Below are 19,693 nucleotides of genomic sequence, written 5' to 3'. Positions count from 1 at the left end.
TATGACTTCAGCGGAAACCTGTCCAATTTAGCCACTAGGGGTTTGATGATCTTTTCTACCTTGGCATCAATGATACGGACCAAAAGATCAAATTGGTCAGTGTTCATTTTCACTGAGCCTTTCTTGTCCTTTGGCTGCGCATCCCCAGCGATACAATTAGAAGATGTTTCTACTCTTTTTTTGTTACGGGTTCGGATTCCCCCTCGGTTAGTTTGGGCTTTCCTACAAGCTCTCAGCGCTCTAGGGGCCGGTGAGCACTGGACAGGGGGCTCAATAGATACATCAGACCTATCCATGTTATGAGCTAATTCAGCAGGCACTTCCACTGAGACTTCAGGGCTATCCAGTTCGCAATAATCATCCACTGGTGAAGCCACCTGCGAGCTAGACAGAGTAGGACATCTAATAGGTGGGCTCCCCTTACCAAGCGATAATCTGCGCTCGTTATTGATTTTATTGACCATCATGGCTATCACTGGAGGGTTTTTAACGGCCTTCTGTTTAGACATTATAGGGCTAGCAAAGAAGAAATAAAATATGCTTGTAAAACAAAAGCTATCATGAAATAGGGATAAAGAAGATAAAACCAACTCGTAATCCTGCTAGTTACAATAAAATAATCATATAACACAATCAGAGAGGTCGTCAAAATTGGGCAATCTCACAAATTAGTCCATAGATCACCTCTGCTGCTACAACCAAGGGATGTGGCCCAGCCCAGCCTTGTCCAGCCCCGGACTGCCACAGACTGTCCCGCCCTTGTCCCGGGTTTCTCCCGGCGCTTCCCGCGCCGCGGGGGCTGTGCAGCGTCTTATGCGCCTCCTGGCGCGCGAAATTCGGGCGGCGGCGTCTTCCGCCGCAGGGCAGACTGGGAAGTGTAGTTCCCCAACAAGGTCCCCTTCCACACAGCGGCCGCTCAAGATTGAAGGTGCGGTGGCGGGAGGGAGACAAGCAGGCAGCGGAGCTAGCATTCAGGGCAAGGGCCCGCAAGGTAAGCCCCCCAGCGAGAGGTGTTTGCTTCTAGTTTCAAAATCCCTTCACTTTTACAAAACATTTCATTATGTTTCAATTTTGCTTCTTTATCCCTATACAGATTACTAGTTTTGCTGTTCCCAAATGACAACCTTGAGTATGAGAGATGCATTTCTGGTGAAGCTCTGATGTGCTTTGTGGCCACATTCCATGTCTGACATATTGATCCTGGAGTGGACAGACTATGTTAGTGAAGGATTCCAACAGGAATAGTCTGGGGAAACAACTACTTGCAAGTTTTAGCCACTGCAGTGGACTTCTGTCACGTTTGTCCATCCATTTCTTCTTTTTCATTTTCGTGACGTTTGCCATTTCCTTGTTTTCATGGAAAATTTTTGCGAGTTACATTTTTCTTATGTATTTGTATATATCAATGCGAGTTTGCGCCATGTCCATTCATTCTGTGGGACAGAAATTGATCTCATGTTTAATGATGAGGTTTCATAGGTGCTGATGGAACGTGATGATAGATTCATGACTAGCAACTCATCATTTTCAGAGTTATCTAGCCAATTTATTTTGAGGTTTTTTGACGCATGCTCCTGGTTTTGGTTCCTAAACAAAATGTAAATATGTACGTAGGATGTCTTAATTGCACTACAATTCCCATGATTCCTAGCACCATAATTAGGAAATGACATAGTGAATCACGTGGGTGGCAGATCACTCCTAAATGGAGGGTTTGATTGTGACTGAAAATATCTACCGTGAGCAAGCCGCCAGTTTGGTGGTGAAACGCGTCGGTATTTGGTGTTATGCTGGAAATTGCTGAAAATTAAACTTTGCAAAACTGAAGATCCTGGGAGTGCGTATTCATTCTTGTGAAGGAGGTGTGTGCATGAATTACGGCAGGGCTCTGCCGAGGAGTATTGCACCGGTCAAAGAAGCGCCAGGGGTCGACAAGGACGAGCCAAATTGGTGGAATATATATATATATATATATGTATAGCTGTATGTATGTATGTATGTCGGTACTTAGGGGAGGAGAGTTTCATTGATGCGCGGGCGCTACTTTGTTTTACATTTGGTTTGAACAAGTTTAGGACGCCTGCACTTATCCTTCTGCAAGTGCTAAATAAAATGTCAGCCGACAACGTGAGAGAGCGGGAGGCAGCGGCTATTACGATGTTCTCGGACAGCCTCCCGATTCCAGCGAATGTTCGCGGAAGACCTAACATCGAAAGTAGCCCTAACAGCAGTACTCTACAAGAGAAATTTAAGATACTTGAGAAAAAGTCTAAAGCTGGGCAAAGTAAATGGTGGGAATCCAAGTCATTACAACGCTATATCGATGTAATAGGATTCCCCGGGGGCTACGCATCCTTACTGCCCCGAGCTATGAAAGCCCTAATCCTGACTTAATGAAGGAATGGGCTGAAAGCAACCTAGAAGCATCGAGACGCTTGGTATTAATCTTAATTAAATATGCCGCCATCAATCGAGCTCAGCTTCTTAAGGAAATTTCAACCATTTATGATGAACTTGAGACAATGGGCACCACGGAGGAGAAATCCAAGCTTACTACTGAAATGAACGCCAGATTGAAAAAGGAGGAGGCAAAAATCATGGAACGCAAGACTTACAAGTTCCAACGAGACAGAAATGATTATGAGTTAGGCCCGATTTTTACGTTTTCACTGAAATATGACACTCTGCGAGGGCCAACAGCTGGGGCACATGCACCAGATCGCACAAGAGTGGCAAATTAAAATAAAGATCATACTGACTCTACCGTATCTGACTGGAGCTCTGGAGGGGGGAGCGAGTCTGTCTCAGAGTTTCGCAATGTGGCGTCAAACATTCAACAAAAGAGACCGTCTCCTGGAGAAGAGATCAGTTTTCTATGTCAGGAGCGGATGCAATCTCTAAGACCTCGCGTGCAAAGGAATTACAAAGAAAATACAAAAACTACACACGCAGGAAGAGGTTCGGGGCAAGGAGGCGGAGGACAATACAAGAGATGGGGCTGAGGTCAATGGACCAAGAAATAAATATACTTGGCAATACAAAACAAACTTGTCAATTTAACACCCCTGACACTATCGACCAAGGAACAGAATATTCTCGAACTAGGCCTTACTTATGCCCCAGAAATCAATATGGACTATCCAGCTATCCGAACTGACATATATAAAACAACTCGGAAACTCAAGCTCAAGAAATTCCATTAATTAAGAGCTAAGAACACTACTGACCCACATACTAGTTCAATCAATCTTAGTGCCATCGGAAATGAAACAACTTTTTCTGATGAGCTATTGGAACTTTGGGAAACTGAAGGGGCAGACTGTGACACTATTCGAACAGTGGATGGCAGTACAGCAGTTGAAGATGTTCTGACATCTAGCACCAAAGCACCGTTACCAGCTTTTAAGCCATCATCAACATTTAGCCCCATTATGCCACGAGATCTAATTGATGTCTTTCAGGAACATGTTACTAGCCAACTCAAAGATTTACAAAGCAATACCTGCAGGAGCAAACGCAGATATGACAGTCCAACTACTGATTATGAGCGACTTATAACCACATTGTGCAAAGACAAGAGCATTGTAATACGACTGAGTGATAAAGGGGGAAATGTAGTATTTATGACCCAAAGCAACTATGAAAAGGAAGCCTACAAGCAGTTGAATGACAGGCAACACTATGAAAGAATGAATATGGCCCAACTTAAAACGATGCAGTCTGAGTTTCACCAGAAGTTAACAAAATGGAAAAGCAAAAAACTTTTGTCTGAAGCAGAATACAGGTTTTTGAGAACGGACAAACCAGTGACGCCCCTTATCTATTTTATACCAAAGGTACACAAAGATCTGGAAAATCCCCCTGGTAGACCGATAATATCTGCTAGAGGGGGGCTACTTGATAATACCTCGGTATATATTGACTAATTTTTGCAGAGTTATGTCAGATCCTCTTGTATTCAGGATACTGGGGATTTTTTATTTAAACTGCAAAGTACTGAATGGCAAGACAACAATTGGATGATTGCACTAGATGTAACAGCACTGTATACTAGTATCAAACACTCTGATGGAATAGCTGCTGTTAACTCTTACCTGTCACGAAGAAGTGTACTTTTAAAAGATCACAACTTGATGTTGGTACAAATGCTCGAATTCTGCCTAGAAAATAATGTATTCATGTATAACAACTTACTGTTTAGGCACCTACAAGGAGTAGCAATGGGGGCCAGTTTCTCCCCAAGCTATGCTTGTTTGCATATGGGTGCTTGGGAGGAACTGGTCCTTAGAACGGAATTTGGTGAAGTCATTGAATCTAAGGTGGTAGCATGGTACCGATTCATTGAGGATTTATTTGCGGTGTGGAAAGGCAGTCAGGAGGAAGCAATGGATTTTGTGGCTAAAATCAATGTAAATCTATTCAATCTCAAATTCACCGCTACACTCAATCAAACCATGGTGTCCTTTTTAGACACAGAAGTGTATGCTAGTGGTAATAAACTTGAGACCAGGCTATTCAGGAAGGCAACCGCTGGAAATGCCATCTTTATGCGGGTAGTGCACATCCGGCTCATTTGATTATGAGCATACCATATGGCGAAATGTTTCACCTGGGACGGCTGTGCAGCAATGTTACTTATGTACACCAGGCCAAGGTAGCCAGTAGATCTAGGTTCCTGGAAAGGGGGTATTCAAGTAAGATCATAGAAAAAGCCAGATCTAAATCCATGCTTGTCAGCCATCAGCAATTACTGAGCAAGTATGACACCACAGCTGAGATAGCTACCCCTGTTGTATCTGACTCAGTTAAGACTAACACACAGGTTGTAAAACCAACTAATCCCTTCAATATTATAGTTGGTTACAACAAACAACGTTACAAAAGATCATTAACAATAGTTTGCCTATCATTCTTAAAGATACTGTCCTTGGCAGTACACTCCCCAAAAAAGCATCCATCACATTCAGTCGAGCTCCCTCTATGTGGGATAGATTGGTGGGCACGAGCCCTGAAGTAATCGAAAAAACCACTTGGTTGTAAACCAATAGTGTTTTTTTAAGTGCAAGACTTATTTATCATGCACTCACGGGATCAACAAAAAGTCATTCAAGGATGGGTTCAGTAATAAAGAACATCAGACCAATAAAGTGTTGACCTGTGAGACAGAATTTGCTGTCTATATCCTGGAATGCTCTTGATCACTCAGATATGTAGGGAGAACCAAGCACGCAGTCCATAAGCGTATCCTACAACATCTGAGCGCTATTGTCAATCAAGACAATACGTACCCGGTAGCAAGGCACTTCAAAGTGCACCATCAAAGTAACAACAAAGGGCTCAAGTACTATGTCATAGATGCAGTCAGTGCCAGCAGACGGGGAGGCAATAGAGAATCAAAGGTGCGTAAATTAGAGACTAAATACATTTTACAACTCGATACTAAACAGCCAGGGGGTCTTAATCTTACAGAGGATCTTCACACTTGTTTGTATTAGCAACCTGTATTTAATTTGTGATAATATTGTCCGTATACCAACACTTTATTGCAGTAGGGATTATTTTAGAATAGTTTTTACTATATTGGATAATTATTTATTGTTTTAACTTGGATATGTTTTATTGCATATATCCTATCCTATACTGATACTGACCCCCAGACGCAGTACTGTTATGTTTATACCCAGTGGACATTATCTAGTATATTAGACAAGTCCCTTGGTTAACCTGTATATTAGATTCTGTACTCCCCTGTATTTCTTCTAATCATTTAAACTTATTTAGTTGATCACGCATCTCCTCCCCTCTGTCATTGTGCTTACACTACAGTACTAGTTCTTGATTCTCGAGTATCTGTGAAGCTACAGCTAGTTTTTATGCATTTGACTGTGTAATTATGATGGTACTGTATTTGTTTGATCATGGTCGTTTGGGCTATGATTAGGGATATGATCGGTTAGGCAAATGCAGATTAGATAGGACTGGGCTCAGTCTATCTATGATTTTGACACATGTAGATTTTAAATTCACTTTAGCACTTAATATCTACACAATTTATGGGTGATTAGCACATTTGAATGGGTCGTTGGCACACTCAAATAGATTGCCTCGTTCTGCACTGGAAGAGCCCAGAGAATCTGCCTACCAGCTTTTGACTCAGTAAAGGCAGTAAAGGGGATACTTCATCGAGTCGCGAAGCTGGTGATGCGAAGGCGATGCATCGTCAGGCCGCAGCAGCGGTGATGTGTCGGTGTCAAGGAGAGAGTTCTGATCAGCACAGTGATGGCAATGCATTGATTTTGCTGGCTCAGCATAATGAAACCCACTTTCAGTGGCCCAGGAAGTAGGGAGGTCTTCACAAGCACCCATGTCACAGAAGGGAGGTCTTTACAAGCACCCATGCCACAGGAGGAGGTCTTCTCATGCACCCATGCCATAGGAGGAGGTCTTCTCATGCACCCATGCCACAGGAGGGAGGTCTTCTCATGCACCCATGCCACAGGAGGGAGGTCTTCTCATGCACCCATGCCACAGTAGGGAGGTCTTTACAAGCACCCATACTGCAGAGGGAGGCCTTCAAATGCACCCATGCCACAGGAGGAGGTCTTCTCATGAACCCATGACACAGGAGGAGGTCTTCTCATGCACCCATGCCGCAGGAGGAGGTCTTCTCATGCACCCATGCCGCAGGAGGAGGTCTTCTCATGCACCCATGCCGCAGGAGGAGGTCTTCTCATGCACCCATGACACAGGAGGAGGTCTTCTCATGCACCCATGCCACACGAGGGAGGTACATGTACCCATGCTGCAGGGGGAGGTCTTCACATGCACCCATGCCACAGGAGGAGGCATTCTCATGCTCCCATCCACAGGAGGAGGTCTTCTCATGCACCCATGCCACAGGAGGAGGTCTTCAGATGCACCCACGCCACGAGAGGAGGTCTTCTCGTGCACCCACGCCACGAGAGGAGGTCTTCTCGTGCACCCATGCAACAGGAGGAGGTCTTCACATGCACCCATACCACAGGAGGAGGTCTTCTCATGCACCCATGCCGCAGGAGGAGGTCTTCTCATGCACCCATGCCGCAGGAGGAGGTCTTCTCATGCACCCATGACACAGGAGGAGGTCTTCTCATGCACCCATGCCACACGAGGGAGGTACATGTACCCATGCTGCAGGGGGAGGTCTTCACATGCACCCATGCCACAGGAGGAGGCATTCTCATGCTCCCATCCACAGGAGGAGGTCTTCTCATGCACCCATGCCGCAGGAGGAGGTCTTCTCATGCACCCATGCCGCAGGAGGAGGTCTTCTCATGCACCCAATGCGGATGGGGGAGGTCTTTGCAACTACCAATGCTGCAGGGTGTAGGTCTTCCCCGCACCTGCGGTACAGAGAGGAGGCCTTCATATGAACCCACACTGCAGGAAGTATGTTTTCGTATGCGCCCATCCTGAGGGCAAGGTCTTCACATGAACCCACGCTGGACGAGGGAAGTCTTCGTGTGACAGATATTTGAATCACATGGAACCCACTGTTGTTTTTTACAGCATTATCTCCTGTACACCTGATCCAAGCTGATTGGATTTAAAGATGGTTTGTATGGTTCCCTTTTAAAGAGTGTATGAAAAAAAGATGAGAAAAACAGTTAGGTGATCAGTGTCCATGGGAACATATTGCACTCCCTGCCTGCGGGAAAGAAATGTAACTAAAACAGATGGCTGTCAAAAGACCCCTTACCAGTGCTATCAACATGTATAAACTTAACTTTTTATGCAGTCTTTAAAGACAGCATTCCTCCTCTTTAATATCACTCACCTGAAGAATGCTTCTCTCTGTATGAGGATGATGCCTGATTCAGTTTTCCTTCCTGTCCTTTGGCTCTTCTCCAGTGGTGTTCCCCACAGGTGCGTCTCCGGCTTGTATCGTGTATTTTCCGGCTTTGGTGCACAGCTTCTCAAACTCTAGCTGTCTCTTCACAAGGGCTCCATATCGACCCTGGTTTTCTGAGATCTGTGAGTAGTTGGAACAAACAATCAGTCACTCAGATACCACTTTGAAATGCCTTTACCATATGCAGTTGGGAGGACTGGATCAGTGTTGTGACCCCAGATCATTCACATACAAGCCCCTGCCCAGTGGGAGTGCTGGTGATACATGTGGGCACCACGTTTCATGGGAGACTCACAATCGTGCACTATGCATGTTTTTTATTTAATTAAAAAGTGTGCAATTCATGAAAATCACCTCTCACACATTTCCAAGTATAACAATGTCTGTGGCTGGTAAATTTCCCTGGGTGAACGCAGGTTACTGTTCAAGAACTTGCAGCCATCACTAGCAAATGTATGACAACCGTGTCCCAAACGTGTCTGACATATCCAAGTGTTTATGTGCATTGTACAGTGATGAGTATTGAGTAGTGCACTCTTACATTAGCAAGGGTACTGGGAGTATGTGCATTGTACAGTGATGAGTATTGAGTAGCGCTCTCTTACATTAGCAAGGGTACTGGGAGTATGTGCATTGTACAGTGATGAGTATTGAGTAGCGCACTCTTACATTAGCAAGGGTACTGGGAGTATATGCAATGTACAGTGATGAGTATTGAGTGGCGCTCTCTTACATTAGCAAGGGTACTGGGAGTATGTGCATTGTATAGTGATGAGTATTGAGTGGCGCACTCTTACATTAGCAAGGGTACTGGGAGTATGTGCATTGTACAGTGATGAGTATTGAGTAGCGCACTCTTACATTAGCAAGGGTACTGGGAGTATGTGCATTGTACAGAGATGAGTATTGATTAGCGCACTCTTACATTAGCAAGGGTACTGGGAGTATGTGCATTGTACAGGGATGAGTATTGAGTAGCGCACTCTTACATTAGCAAGGGTACTGGGAGTATGTGCATTGTACAGGGATGAGTATTGAGTAGCGCTCTCTTACATTAGCAAGGGTACTGGGAGTATGTGCATTGTACAGTGATGAGTATTGAGTGGCGCACTCTTACATTAGCAAGGGTACTGGGAGTATGTGCATTGTACAGTGATGAGTATTGAGTAGCGCACTCTTACATTAGCAAGGGTACTGGGAGTATGTGCATTGTACAGAGATGAGTATTGAGTAGCGCACTCTTACATTAGCAAGGGTACTGGGAGTATGTGCATTGTACAGGGATGAGTATTGAGTAGCGCACTCTTACATTAGCAAGGGTACTGGGAGTATGTGCATTGTACAGGGATGAGTATTGAGTAGCGCAATCTTACATTAGCAAGGGTACTGGGAGTATGTGCATTGTACAGGGATGAGTATTGAGTAGCGCACTCTTACATTAGCAAGGGTCCTGGGAGTATGTGCATTGTACATGGATGAGTATTGAGTAGCGCTCCCTTACATTAGCAAGGGTACTGGGAGTATGTGCATTGTACAGTGATGAGTATTGAGTAGCACACTCTTACATTAGCAAGGGTACTGGGAGTATGTGCATTGTACAGTGATGAGTATTGAGTAGCGCACTCTTACATTAGCAAGGGCACTGGGAGTATGTGCATTGTACAGTGATGAGTATTGAGTAGCGCACGCTTACATTAGCAAGGGTACTGGGAGTATGTGTATTGTACAGTGATGAGTATTGAGTAGCGCACTCTTACATTAGCAAGGACACTGGGAGTATGTGCATTGTACAGTGATGAGTATTGAGTAGCGCACTCTTACATTAGCAAGGGTTCTGGGAGTATGTGCATTGTACAGTGATGAGTATTGAGTAGCGCACTCTTAGCAAGAAGCAAGGGTACTGGGAGTATGTGCATTGTACAGCGATGAGTATTGAGTAGCGCTCTCTTACATTAGCAAGGGTACTGGGAGTACGTGCATTGCACAGTGATGAGTATTGAGTAGCGCTCTCTTACATTAGCAAGGGTTCTGGGAGTATGTGCATTGTACAGTGATGAGTATTGAGTAGCGCACTCTTACATTAGCAAGGGTACTGGGAGTATGTGCATTGTACAGAGATGAGTATTGAGTAGCGCACTCTTACATTAGCAAGGGTACTGGGAGTATGTGCATTGTACAGGGATGAGTATTGAGTAGCGCACTCTTACATTAGCAAGGGTACTGGGAGTATGTGCATTGTACAGGGATGAGTATTGAGTAGCGCTCTCTTACATTAGCAAGGGTACTGGGAGTATGTGCATTGTACAGTGATGAGTATTGAGTGGCGCACTCTTACATTAGCAAGGGTACTGGGAGTATGTGCATTGTACAGTGATGAGTATTGAGTAGCGCACTCTTACATTAGCAAGGGTACTGGGAGTATGTGCATTGTACAGAGATGAGTATTGAGTAGCGCACTCTTACATTAGCAAGGGTACTGGGAGTATGTGCATTGTACAGAGATGAGTATTGAGTAGCGCACTCTTACATTAGCAAGGGTACTGGGAGTATGTGCATTGTACAGTGATGAGTATTGAGTGGCGCACTCTTACATTAGCAAGGGTACTGGGAGTATGTGCATTGTACAGTGATGAGTATTGAGTAGCGCACTCTTACATTAGCAAGGGTACTGGGAGTATGTGCATTGTACAGTGATGAGTATTGAGTAGCGCACTCTTACATTAGCAAGGGTACTGGGAGTATGTGCATTGTACAGGGATGAGTATTGAGTAGCGCACTCTTACATTAGCAAGGGTACTAGGAGTATGTGCATTGTACAGGGATGAGTATTGAGTAGCGCACTCTTACATTAGCAAGGGTCCTGGGAGTATGTGCATTGTACAGTGACGAGTATTGAGTAGCGCTCTCTTACATTAGCAAGGGTCCTGGGAGTATGTGCATTGTACATGGATGAGTATTGAGTAGCGCTCCCTTACATTAGCAAGGGTACTGGGAGTATGTGCATTGTACAGTGATGAGTATTGAGTAGCACACTCTTACATTAGCAAGGGTACTGGGAGTATGTGCATTGTACAGTGATGAGTATTGAGTAGCGCACTCTTACATTAGCAAGGGTACTGGGAGTATGTGCATTGTACAGTGATGAGTATTGAGTAGCGCACGCTTACATTAGCAAGGGTACTGGGAGTATGTGTATTGTACAGTGATGAGTATTGAGTAGCGCACTCTTACATTAGCAAGGGCACTGGGAGTATGTGCATTGTACAGTGATGAGTATTGAGTAGCGCACTCTTACATTAGCAAGGGTTCTGGGAGTATGTGCATTGTACAGTGATGAGTATTGAGTAGCGCACTCTTAGCAAGTAGCAAGGGTACTGGGAGTATGTGCATTGTACAGCGATGAGTATTGAGTAGCGCTCTCTTACATTAGCAAGGGTACTGGGAGTACGTGCATTGCACAGTGATGAGTATTGAGTAGCGCTCTCTTACATAAGCAAGGGTCCTGGGAGTATGTGCATTGTACAGCGATGAGTATTGAGTAGCGCTCTCTTACATTAGCAAGGGTACTGGGAGTACGTGCATTGCACAGTGATGAGTATTGAGTAGCGCACTCTTACATTAGCAAGGGTACTGGGAGTATGTGCATTGTACAGAGATGAGTATTGAGTAGCGCACTCTTACATTAGTAAGGGTACTGGGAGTATGTGCATTGTACAGTGATGAGTATTGAGTAGCGCACTCTTACATTAGCAAGGGCACTGGGAGTATGTGCATTGTACAGTGATGAGTATTGAGGAGCGCACTCTTACATTAGCAAGGGTACTGGGAGTATGTGCATTGTACAGCGATGAGTATTGAGTAGCGCACTCTTACATTAGCAAGGGTACTGGGAATATGTGCATTGTACAGTGACGAGTATTGAGTAGCGCACTCTTACATTAGCAAGGGTACTGGGAGTATGTGCATTGTACAGTGATGACTATTGAGTAGCGCTCTCTTACATTAGCAAGGGTACTGGGAGTATGTGCATTGTACAGTGATGAGCATTGAATAGCGCACTTTTACATTAGCAAGGGTACTGGGAGTATGTGCATTGTACAGTGATGAGTATTGAGTAGTGCACTCTGACATTGACAAGGGTGTTGGAAGTATGTGTGTACTAGCACAATCTTTCAGTAACATAGGTGGTGGAAACATGTATAGCGTAAGCCACTCTCACACTAACAAGGGTTCTGAGGGTATTTTTGGAGTTACATACTCACTAACACTGGTGCTAGAAATTTGTTTTGAGGTGTGTAGAGCCTCACTACTATACTAAGTAGGTGCCTGGGGGTATGTGTCGGTTAGCACACTTTTACAGTAACAAGGGTGCTCGGAATGTGAATAGAATAACACATTCTTACAATACCAAGGGTGCTGAGAGTTTGTGTAGTGTAGCACACTCCCACACTAACAAGGATGCTTGCAGAATGTGTGGAGGAGCACACTCTTGCACTATCAAGAGTGTGGGAAAGATGTGTAGAGTAGAACAGTAGAACACTAACAAAGGTGGTTGGGCATATGTAGTGCAGCATGTTCCTACCCTAACAAGGGTGCTGGGAGTATATGTAGGTTAATACAGTCCTACACTAATAAGGGTGCTGGGAGTATGGATAGAGTAGCAAATGTTTACATTGACAAGTGTGTCATCTGTATGTGTAGAGTACTACACTACTATGTGCACCAAATGCTAACCTATGTACATGTACATGATTAGCTGATGTCATAAGTGATATCCACAATTATGTAATTTGTGATGTCATAATTCATATACTAAATTATGTCTTAGAATATTTCTTGGGTGATGTAATACATGAGGTCATAAGCAGTGATTTCCATGGTATTTTTTTAAAAAACACCACCCGATCCACTACAAACCCTGGGGACCCCGGAGGCCCTATTTTTTCATTTATTTTTTCTAAAAGGAAAGGAAGTGCGTGCCTTACCTCACCCCAAGACACTATTGGCCTCTGCTCAAGTTTTAAGAGGCCCCGGTGAAACTATCCCCCAATTACAAGTACATTAACACTGAGGTAAGAGGGCGTTTCCCCCACACCCTGCCCAAATGGGCCACAGGAGTCCCATCCCAAGTCCATTATAGGGGAGAGGGTGCACGGCTACCGTCACAGAGCCTTAAGAAGCTCCTGGGCGTCTGATCCAACTGAAAAGACTTCATCTCGTGTACATCTCAGGCACGAGGTTGCAACTCATGGGCCGTGGCTCTGATGGGCTTTGCTGGAGAGGATGCGGGGAGGCGGGGACGTTCCTTCATATCTTGTGGGAATGTCCCCTCTCACGGATCTACTGGCAGTAAATACACCACTGCATGCGTGCGGTATGGGGGGGTGGAATTGCGGGTGGAGGCTAAACGGTGCTTGTTGAATTTATGGGAACCCACCGATCTATCTGTACGGGGCAGAACGTGGGCAACACTTGGATTTATGATTGCAAAGCGTAATGTAGCTAGACTCTGGGGGGCGGGTTTACCCCCAACGATTGGCCCATGGAAACAAGACATGGACTGGTGCATGCTTCATGAGAAGACGATTTACATGGCGAGGGGCTGCCCACAGAAATGGATTGGTATCTGGTCCAGCTGGAATGAGTACAGGGGACATATCTGCGAGCCACCGGAAACGGCCAGAGTTGACGAACCGCACGAAATGATGCATAACTAATGTACTTTTACACACTGTCGAACTTGTATTGGTGATTTCCTGTGCTATGTTTTGATCTTGTCTAGTACGAAAATACGTGCAAAACTTAAAAATGTGTTATACACCACAAAAAAAAAAAAAAAGAAACTCCTGGGGCCCAATCCCTCAGGACAGAATACTTTATATTAGGGGAGGGTGTGTCTGGCCCTCCTCTTAAAGCTCAAATGGGCCCCCCAGCCCCCAGGGACATATTTTCTTTTTTCGGGAGGAGAAGGGTGCATGGCCCCCCACTCGGAGCCTTAAATATTTAAATTATAAAAGAGGGTGGCATGTGACCCTCTCCCTGAGCCTTTATGAGAACCAGGACCCCATCCCCAGGGGCCAAATACCTTATCTGCACGGGCCACTGCACGCTCCCACGTGTCGCGCACGGCCGTGGGTTTGCACGGCGGGGGTTCGGCTACAGAACAGGCCCATTAGCCAACCCCTTGCCAGGCATAGCGGAGGCCATGTGTGGTGTTGAATTGGCTTCACATATTCTAATAATAAAAAAAATCAGATATTTACAAAAACAAAAGTAAAGATTAAAGGGAGGGTATAGTTAGGAGCTGTAATTAACGCTTACCTCACATTAAAAATACCTTGGAAATAAACTGATAAAACGAGGTTAAATGGATGTTATAGTCAGGTGAAACTGTCTGGTAAAGCATACACTTTTAAACTAACAAAACCACTGAAATGTATTAGTTATAATTATCTCAAGTAACTGTAGTTCATGCTCTAAAGTTACTATAGGTTGCGCCCTTTAAATTCACTGGCTATGACTCTCATACTACATCACTATAGTTACTAGAGAATAATATAGCTGGTGAATATCACTGATTTTATTAGTTGAAAACAGCGTTTTAAACTAACAGTTTCACATAACTATAACGTCCTTGGGTTGTTTGTGTGTATTCCTATGGGTTTTTAATATAATGTTAGTTATAATTACAGTTGCTAAGAATAACATCATTTTAACCTTTGGTTATATATATATTCCCTGAAAGAAAACAAAGGTTAATGAGATAATATAGTAAGGTGAATATGTTAGTGCCAACATAACATTTTGAATGCAAAAAAACACTGAAATTCCCCAGTTATTGTTAGCAGAGCTAACTAGTTCTTGCACCCCTTCGTGCACTACTTATGTTCAAATATATTACTTCACTCATGACATGTTCTATGATGACATCATTTATGGCAGCAAATCTTAACCTGTTGTCTGGGGCTCTTGGGGTTGGAGATGCCCACTCGGGGTTGGCGACTGCTTAGACAAAATGATATTATTAACAGATTTATAAGGTTTATAAAAATAAAGAAGCAAAATGTAAATCGGAAAATGTTAAATCTTACTTAAAATTATAGGCTAAATCTACAACCTCACCAATACAATTTTGATTTTTTTTTGCATATGTTTGTCTATTAAAAATATTTTATTATTTGTGTAATTGTTTGATTGATACTTGTTTCTGCATTTTTGTGTATTCTTTTGCAGTTCAAATCATCCAAACTGCTTAGGCCGGAGTTCCCTGGATTCCAATATTGATTAAGTGGCAGTCTACATAAGTTATAACACTACAAAACACTGATTTATGGCATTACTGAAGACATTTCAAATGACATCATTGATTACATCACTGACAACATCACATATAACAACATCCAGTGAGTGTGTTAGTTTATTTAATAGTTTACCTGCTTAACCGCGGCGGCAATTACACCTTGGTGCGGCGGTTCAGCACAGTAGGCAGGGCCGCGTAGCCAACGGACGTGTGCAGCACTACGAAGGTAGTGCGCACGACGGCCGTTGACCGCCCCAGCAGCGAACGGGTTACATAGTAGAGGATAAGTTCCATATTGCATCTCCATCTAATGCCATAGAACTAAGCATGGGCGAATTTTGCGGATCTCGCGTTCGCGAATTTTGCGGATTTGCAAACTCGCAATCCGCAAAATCCGCGAATTCCCGCGAATTTGCGGATTTTTTTTTTTTTGTGTTCGCCCGTGTTTCTGCCAGTTCGCGAGGGTTTTTACAATTTCGCAATTTGCGAACTTACCTGTCGGGTCGCAAGTTTTGCGAACTTGTTGTTTCTACGTGTCCAGCCTGTTTGGGACACTCTTCTTCATCACTGCCACTCTCTATCACCACTGCGACTCTCTGACTACTCATGCCACCCTCTGGCCCACCCATGCCACCCTCTGTTTCATCACCACACCCTCTGGTTGTCCAGTGTACATTATTTTCGGCAAAGCAAAGCACACCTTCCCTGCCTCAAGTGACCTGAATTAATTTGGGGCTGATTAATGTGTCACAGAATATTTTTTTAGCTGGCACCTGCTTCCTTAGTGCACCCTGATTAGTGATCTTTTGCACTTGCTAAGTGCTTTCATTGTTGCAAAATTAGTTACAACACCTGCCCTGCCCCAACTGACAATAATGAATTAGGGGCTGCTTAATGGATTTTAACTTCCAGCCTGGCTCCTGCTTGTCTCCCTTAGCTGTAATTCAGGACCTTTGTGGCATATGTGTAACTATTCTGAGGTTCAGAGCAGGGTCACATAATAGTTGCAACTGGCAACTGAACTCTGGAGGGGCCCCTCAGGAAGCACTACAGGAAATGGCTACTAATGATGAGCCTGAACTTTTGAACCTGGCAAGTAGTTTCAGTTTTGCTAAGATCGTATTTCTGCAATTTAGCACTTATTCGCGGGGCGCGAAGTTGTACTGGGAAGCCGCGAACTCACGCGAACAGTGCGAGCAGTGCGAGCAAAATCCGCTGCTCGCGGATTTGCGGATTTTGCGGGAGATTCGCGAATCTCGCGGATTGCGAATTTCCCGAAAATCCGCAAAATCCGCGAGCGAAACGGATTTTTCGCCCATACCTACATAGAACCTCTATCCAACTAATGGGTGTAAGTGTTTACCAAATGTGTGCGCTCCTAATGTATCTAAGGTGTATAGAACACATTATAAATCTTTGTATTCAGGAGTAACTGTGCGTGCAGGGGACAGTTGACGACTTCTGTCCAGTATGTTTGAGACAAACTTTTTGGTTCTGCAGCAAAACTGGGCAAATTCCAATATTTAGGGGCTTTGTAGCACATGGCAGCACAGCAAGTCACCTTGCTGCGCTGCTCTGAATTACAGGGAAAAGGCAGGAATGCGCTGTAATTATCTAATACGGCACAGCCCTGTACTTTCCCTCTGCGCTAGCGCCCTTTTGGCTGCCTCGCACCAACGCAGGCACAATTGTGCTATCCTCTGACACATGTTCCTCTGCACACGTAGAAGGAGGTAATATAGATTTTGTTTCCTTGTTATGCCTCACCTGAGGAGGAGTAGGATTTTGGGACATTCCCAGGTTTACCAAGATTGGTAAATATGGGATTGGTCAGAAAACACCCACACGACACCTATGGAACACCTCCCTAGCACAGAGTAAGGCAACACATCGATGGTGCTTTGCTACCCTTATTTTCGAAGCCATTCAAAGCAGCGCAATCTCGCTTTGCATGGCTTCAGAAATATGGCTTATTGGATTGTGCTACGCATGTGCCATGTTGCGTGGTGCAAGCATGCCACAAACCGCTTAAAATAGGGCCTTAAGACATTTAGGCAGCCTTCAGTAGTTAAACAGATTTATCTCCGCACGCCAATTTACCCAGAAAATAGAAAAATGTGTGCACCAGGTACTAACCTATGTACATGTGCGTTATTGACATGATGTCATTTGTGATGTCATCATTGATATCATAAATTATGTCTTAGAACATTTCTTGGGTGATGTAATACATGAGGTCATAAGCAGTGCTTTCCATGGTATTTTTTTTAAAACAAAATCAGATCTTTTTATCAAAAGTTACTATAACATCAATGTAACCTTTTTTCCTGTGAATTTTTAGTTTATTTAAAATGCAAAGTACAGCCAACCTGTGTCTCTCAGTGTTGGTTGCACACCATGGCCTGCTGTCAGACCCTGTGTGACCAGGCTCTATATCAATCATTGCATCTGTAAAGCGCACTACATACTCATGAGGGTCTCAAGGCGCTAGGGGGGGAAGCTGCTACTGTTCAAAGTGCCAGGTCTTGAGGAGTCTCCAGAAGATTAGGAGGTCTTCGGTCTGCCGTAGGTGGATGGGGAGGGTGTTCCATGTCTTGGTGGCGAGGTGGGAGAATGATCTGCCGCCGGCGGTCACTCTTCGGATGCGGGGGACGGTGGCGAGGGCGCGGTCTGCGTAGCGGAGCTGGCAGGTGGGGGTGTAAAGGCTGAGTCGGCTGTTGAGGTAAGCTGGTCCGGTGTGGTGTAGTGTCTGGTGTGCATGGTTGAGGAGTTTGAAGGTTGTCCTCTTGTTAACAGGGAGCCAGTGCAGGTCTCCCAGGTGGGGTGTGATGTGGCTGCGGCGAGGGATGTCGAGCACCCAACTCCCTGCTGGAGGACGGGTGGTTCAGCCCCCTCCCTAGCCTCTGCTAACCCTAGGGATCCTTTTATTTTATTAAAGGAAAGGGAGTGCATACATTACCTCACCTCAAGCCACTATTGGCCTCTGCTCAAGTTTTAAGAGGCCCCGGTGAAACTATCCCCCAATTCCAAATACATTAACACAGAGGGAAGAGGACGTTTCCCCCCACACCCTGCCCAAATGGGCCACAGGGGTCCCATCCCAAGTCCATTATAGGGGAGAGGGTGCACGGCTACCCTCACAGAGCCTTAGGAAGCTCCTGGGGCCCAATCCTTCAGGACAGAATACTTTACAATAGGGGAGGGGGTGCCCGCCGCTCAGAGCCTTAAGAGGCCCCAGGGACCCTGAGAGACATTTAAATTATATGAGAGGGTGTCATGTGACCCTCTCCCTGAGCTTTAAGAGACCCAGGATCTCATTCCCTGGGGCCAAATACCTTATTTTATAGGGAGGCAACAATTGCCCCCCCTCCCCTAAGTCCAAATAGGCCTTGGGTGCCCATTTCCTGGGGCCATATTTTAATTAAAAGGGAAAGTGCATGTGCCCCCTTTCCTGAGACACTATAGGACCCGAGGACCTCTCTCTCCCCCTGCCATTTACTTGGGCCTGGTGCAATTATTAGGGAGAGGGAGCATGCCTTCTCTAAGCCTTCTTTGCCCCAGGGACCCAATCCTCCTAAGCCAGAAGTGGATTCCCCAATACCCACCCAGATACCCACCAATCAGCACATTACGGGCAGGGTGGAGATCCAGGGTCTGTGTGGTGTTGGAGCCGGCTTCGTCCCTCTGGCGGAAGCAATGTGTGTTCGTCTTGAAATTCTCCACCGGTTAAGAGCAGACACAGTTTGTCTGTCCGCACTGCTGCAGGCAGGGAAGGCATGCTTTCTCCTTTCTGGCAGGAGAATATAACATGCCTCCAGCCAGGTGAGAGCAAATATATCTTTTCTTGCCTGTGCTATTGTGGCGAACAAAAATACTCAGAACAGGGTTATTGAGCCGGCTGCCCCAGGGGATGGGATACCCAAGGTTTTTTGAGGCGCAGGGACGCTCCACTTTTAAAACTTCATTTTGGCCCTGGGCATTGGGGTCACGGGTCCTGAAAGTCTTGATAGGAGACCGTGCAGCTAATTAGCCTGCGGGGACAGGGGGTCTAGGGTCTTTAAAGGCATGAGGGTGGCTGAGTGGCCCCTTCCCTTTTTTTAAAAAGAGGTTGGCCTGAGCTATGGGGTCCCCATTGCCTTTAAAGGCTTGGTAGGGGGTCTCTATATGGATATTGTGCCCCAATTTTTTCGGATTTATTATCTGCATAGTTTTCATGATCTGTTCCTGCCACTTAATCAATCAATCAATCAGTGACACTTATAAAGCGCGCTACATACCCGTGGGGTCTCAAGGCGCTGGGGGGGGGGGAGCCGCTACTGCTCGAACAGCCAGGTCTTCAGCTTCTTCCTGAAGGAGAGGTGGTCTTGGGTCAGGCGCAGGTCGGTCGGGAGGGAGTTCCAGGTCTTGGCGGCCAGGTGGGAGAAGGACCTTCCTCCTGTAGTCGCTCTTCGGATGCGGGGGACGGCGGCGAGACCAGTAATCTATCAGTCCATATTCGAGAT

The 19,693-nt window shown here is 45.3% G+C and overlaps 1 protein-coding gene across 1 annotated transcript in view; it reads right to left on the bottom strand.

Annotated features, from left to right (window-relative positions):
* The window catches only part of LOC147725901 (uncharacterized), a 290,139-nt gene that overhangs the window by 22,604 nt on the left and 247,842 nt on the right, over positions 1-19,693 (bottom strand). The window contains exon 7 of the mRNA XM_086960041.1: positions 7,817-8,011. Within this exon, the coding sequence (XP_086816167.1) occupies positions 7,856-8,011 (156 nt within the window). The 3' untranslated portion in view covers positions 7,817-7,855. The remainder of the gene's footprint in view (positions 1-7,816; positions 8,012-19,693) is intronic.

Source organism: Lissotriton vulgaris, chromosome 3_1 (assembly GCF_964263255.1).
Source record: "Lissotriton vulgaris chromosome 3_1, aLisVul1.2, whole genome shotgun sequence".
Lineage (NCBI taxonomy): Eukaryota > Metazoa > Chordata > Amphibia > Caudata > Salamandridae > Lissotriton > Lissotriton vulgaris.
Note: the sequence above shows the minus strand (reverse complement) of the source record. Positions and strands in the feature narration are given on the sequence as shown.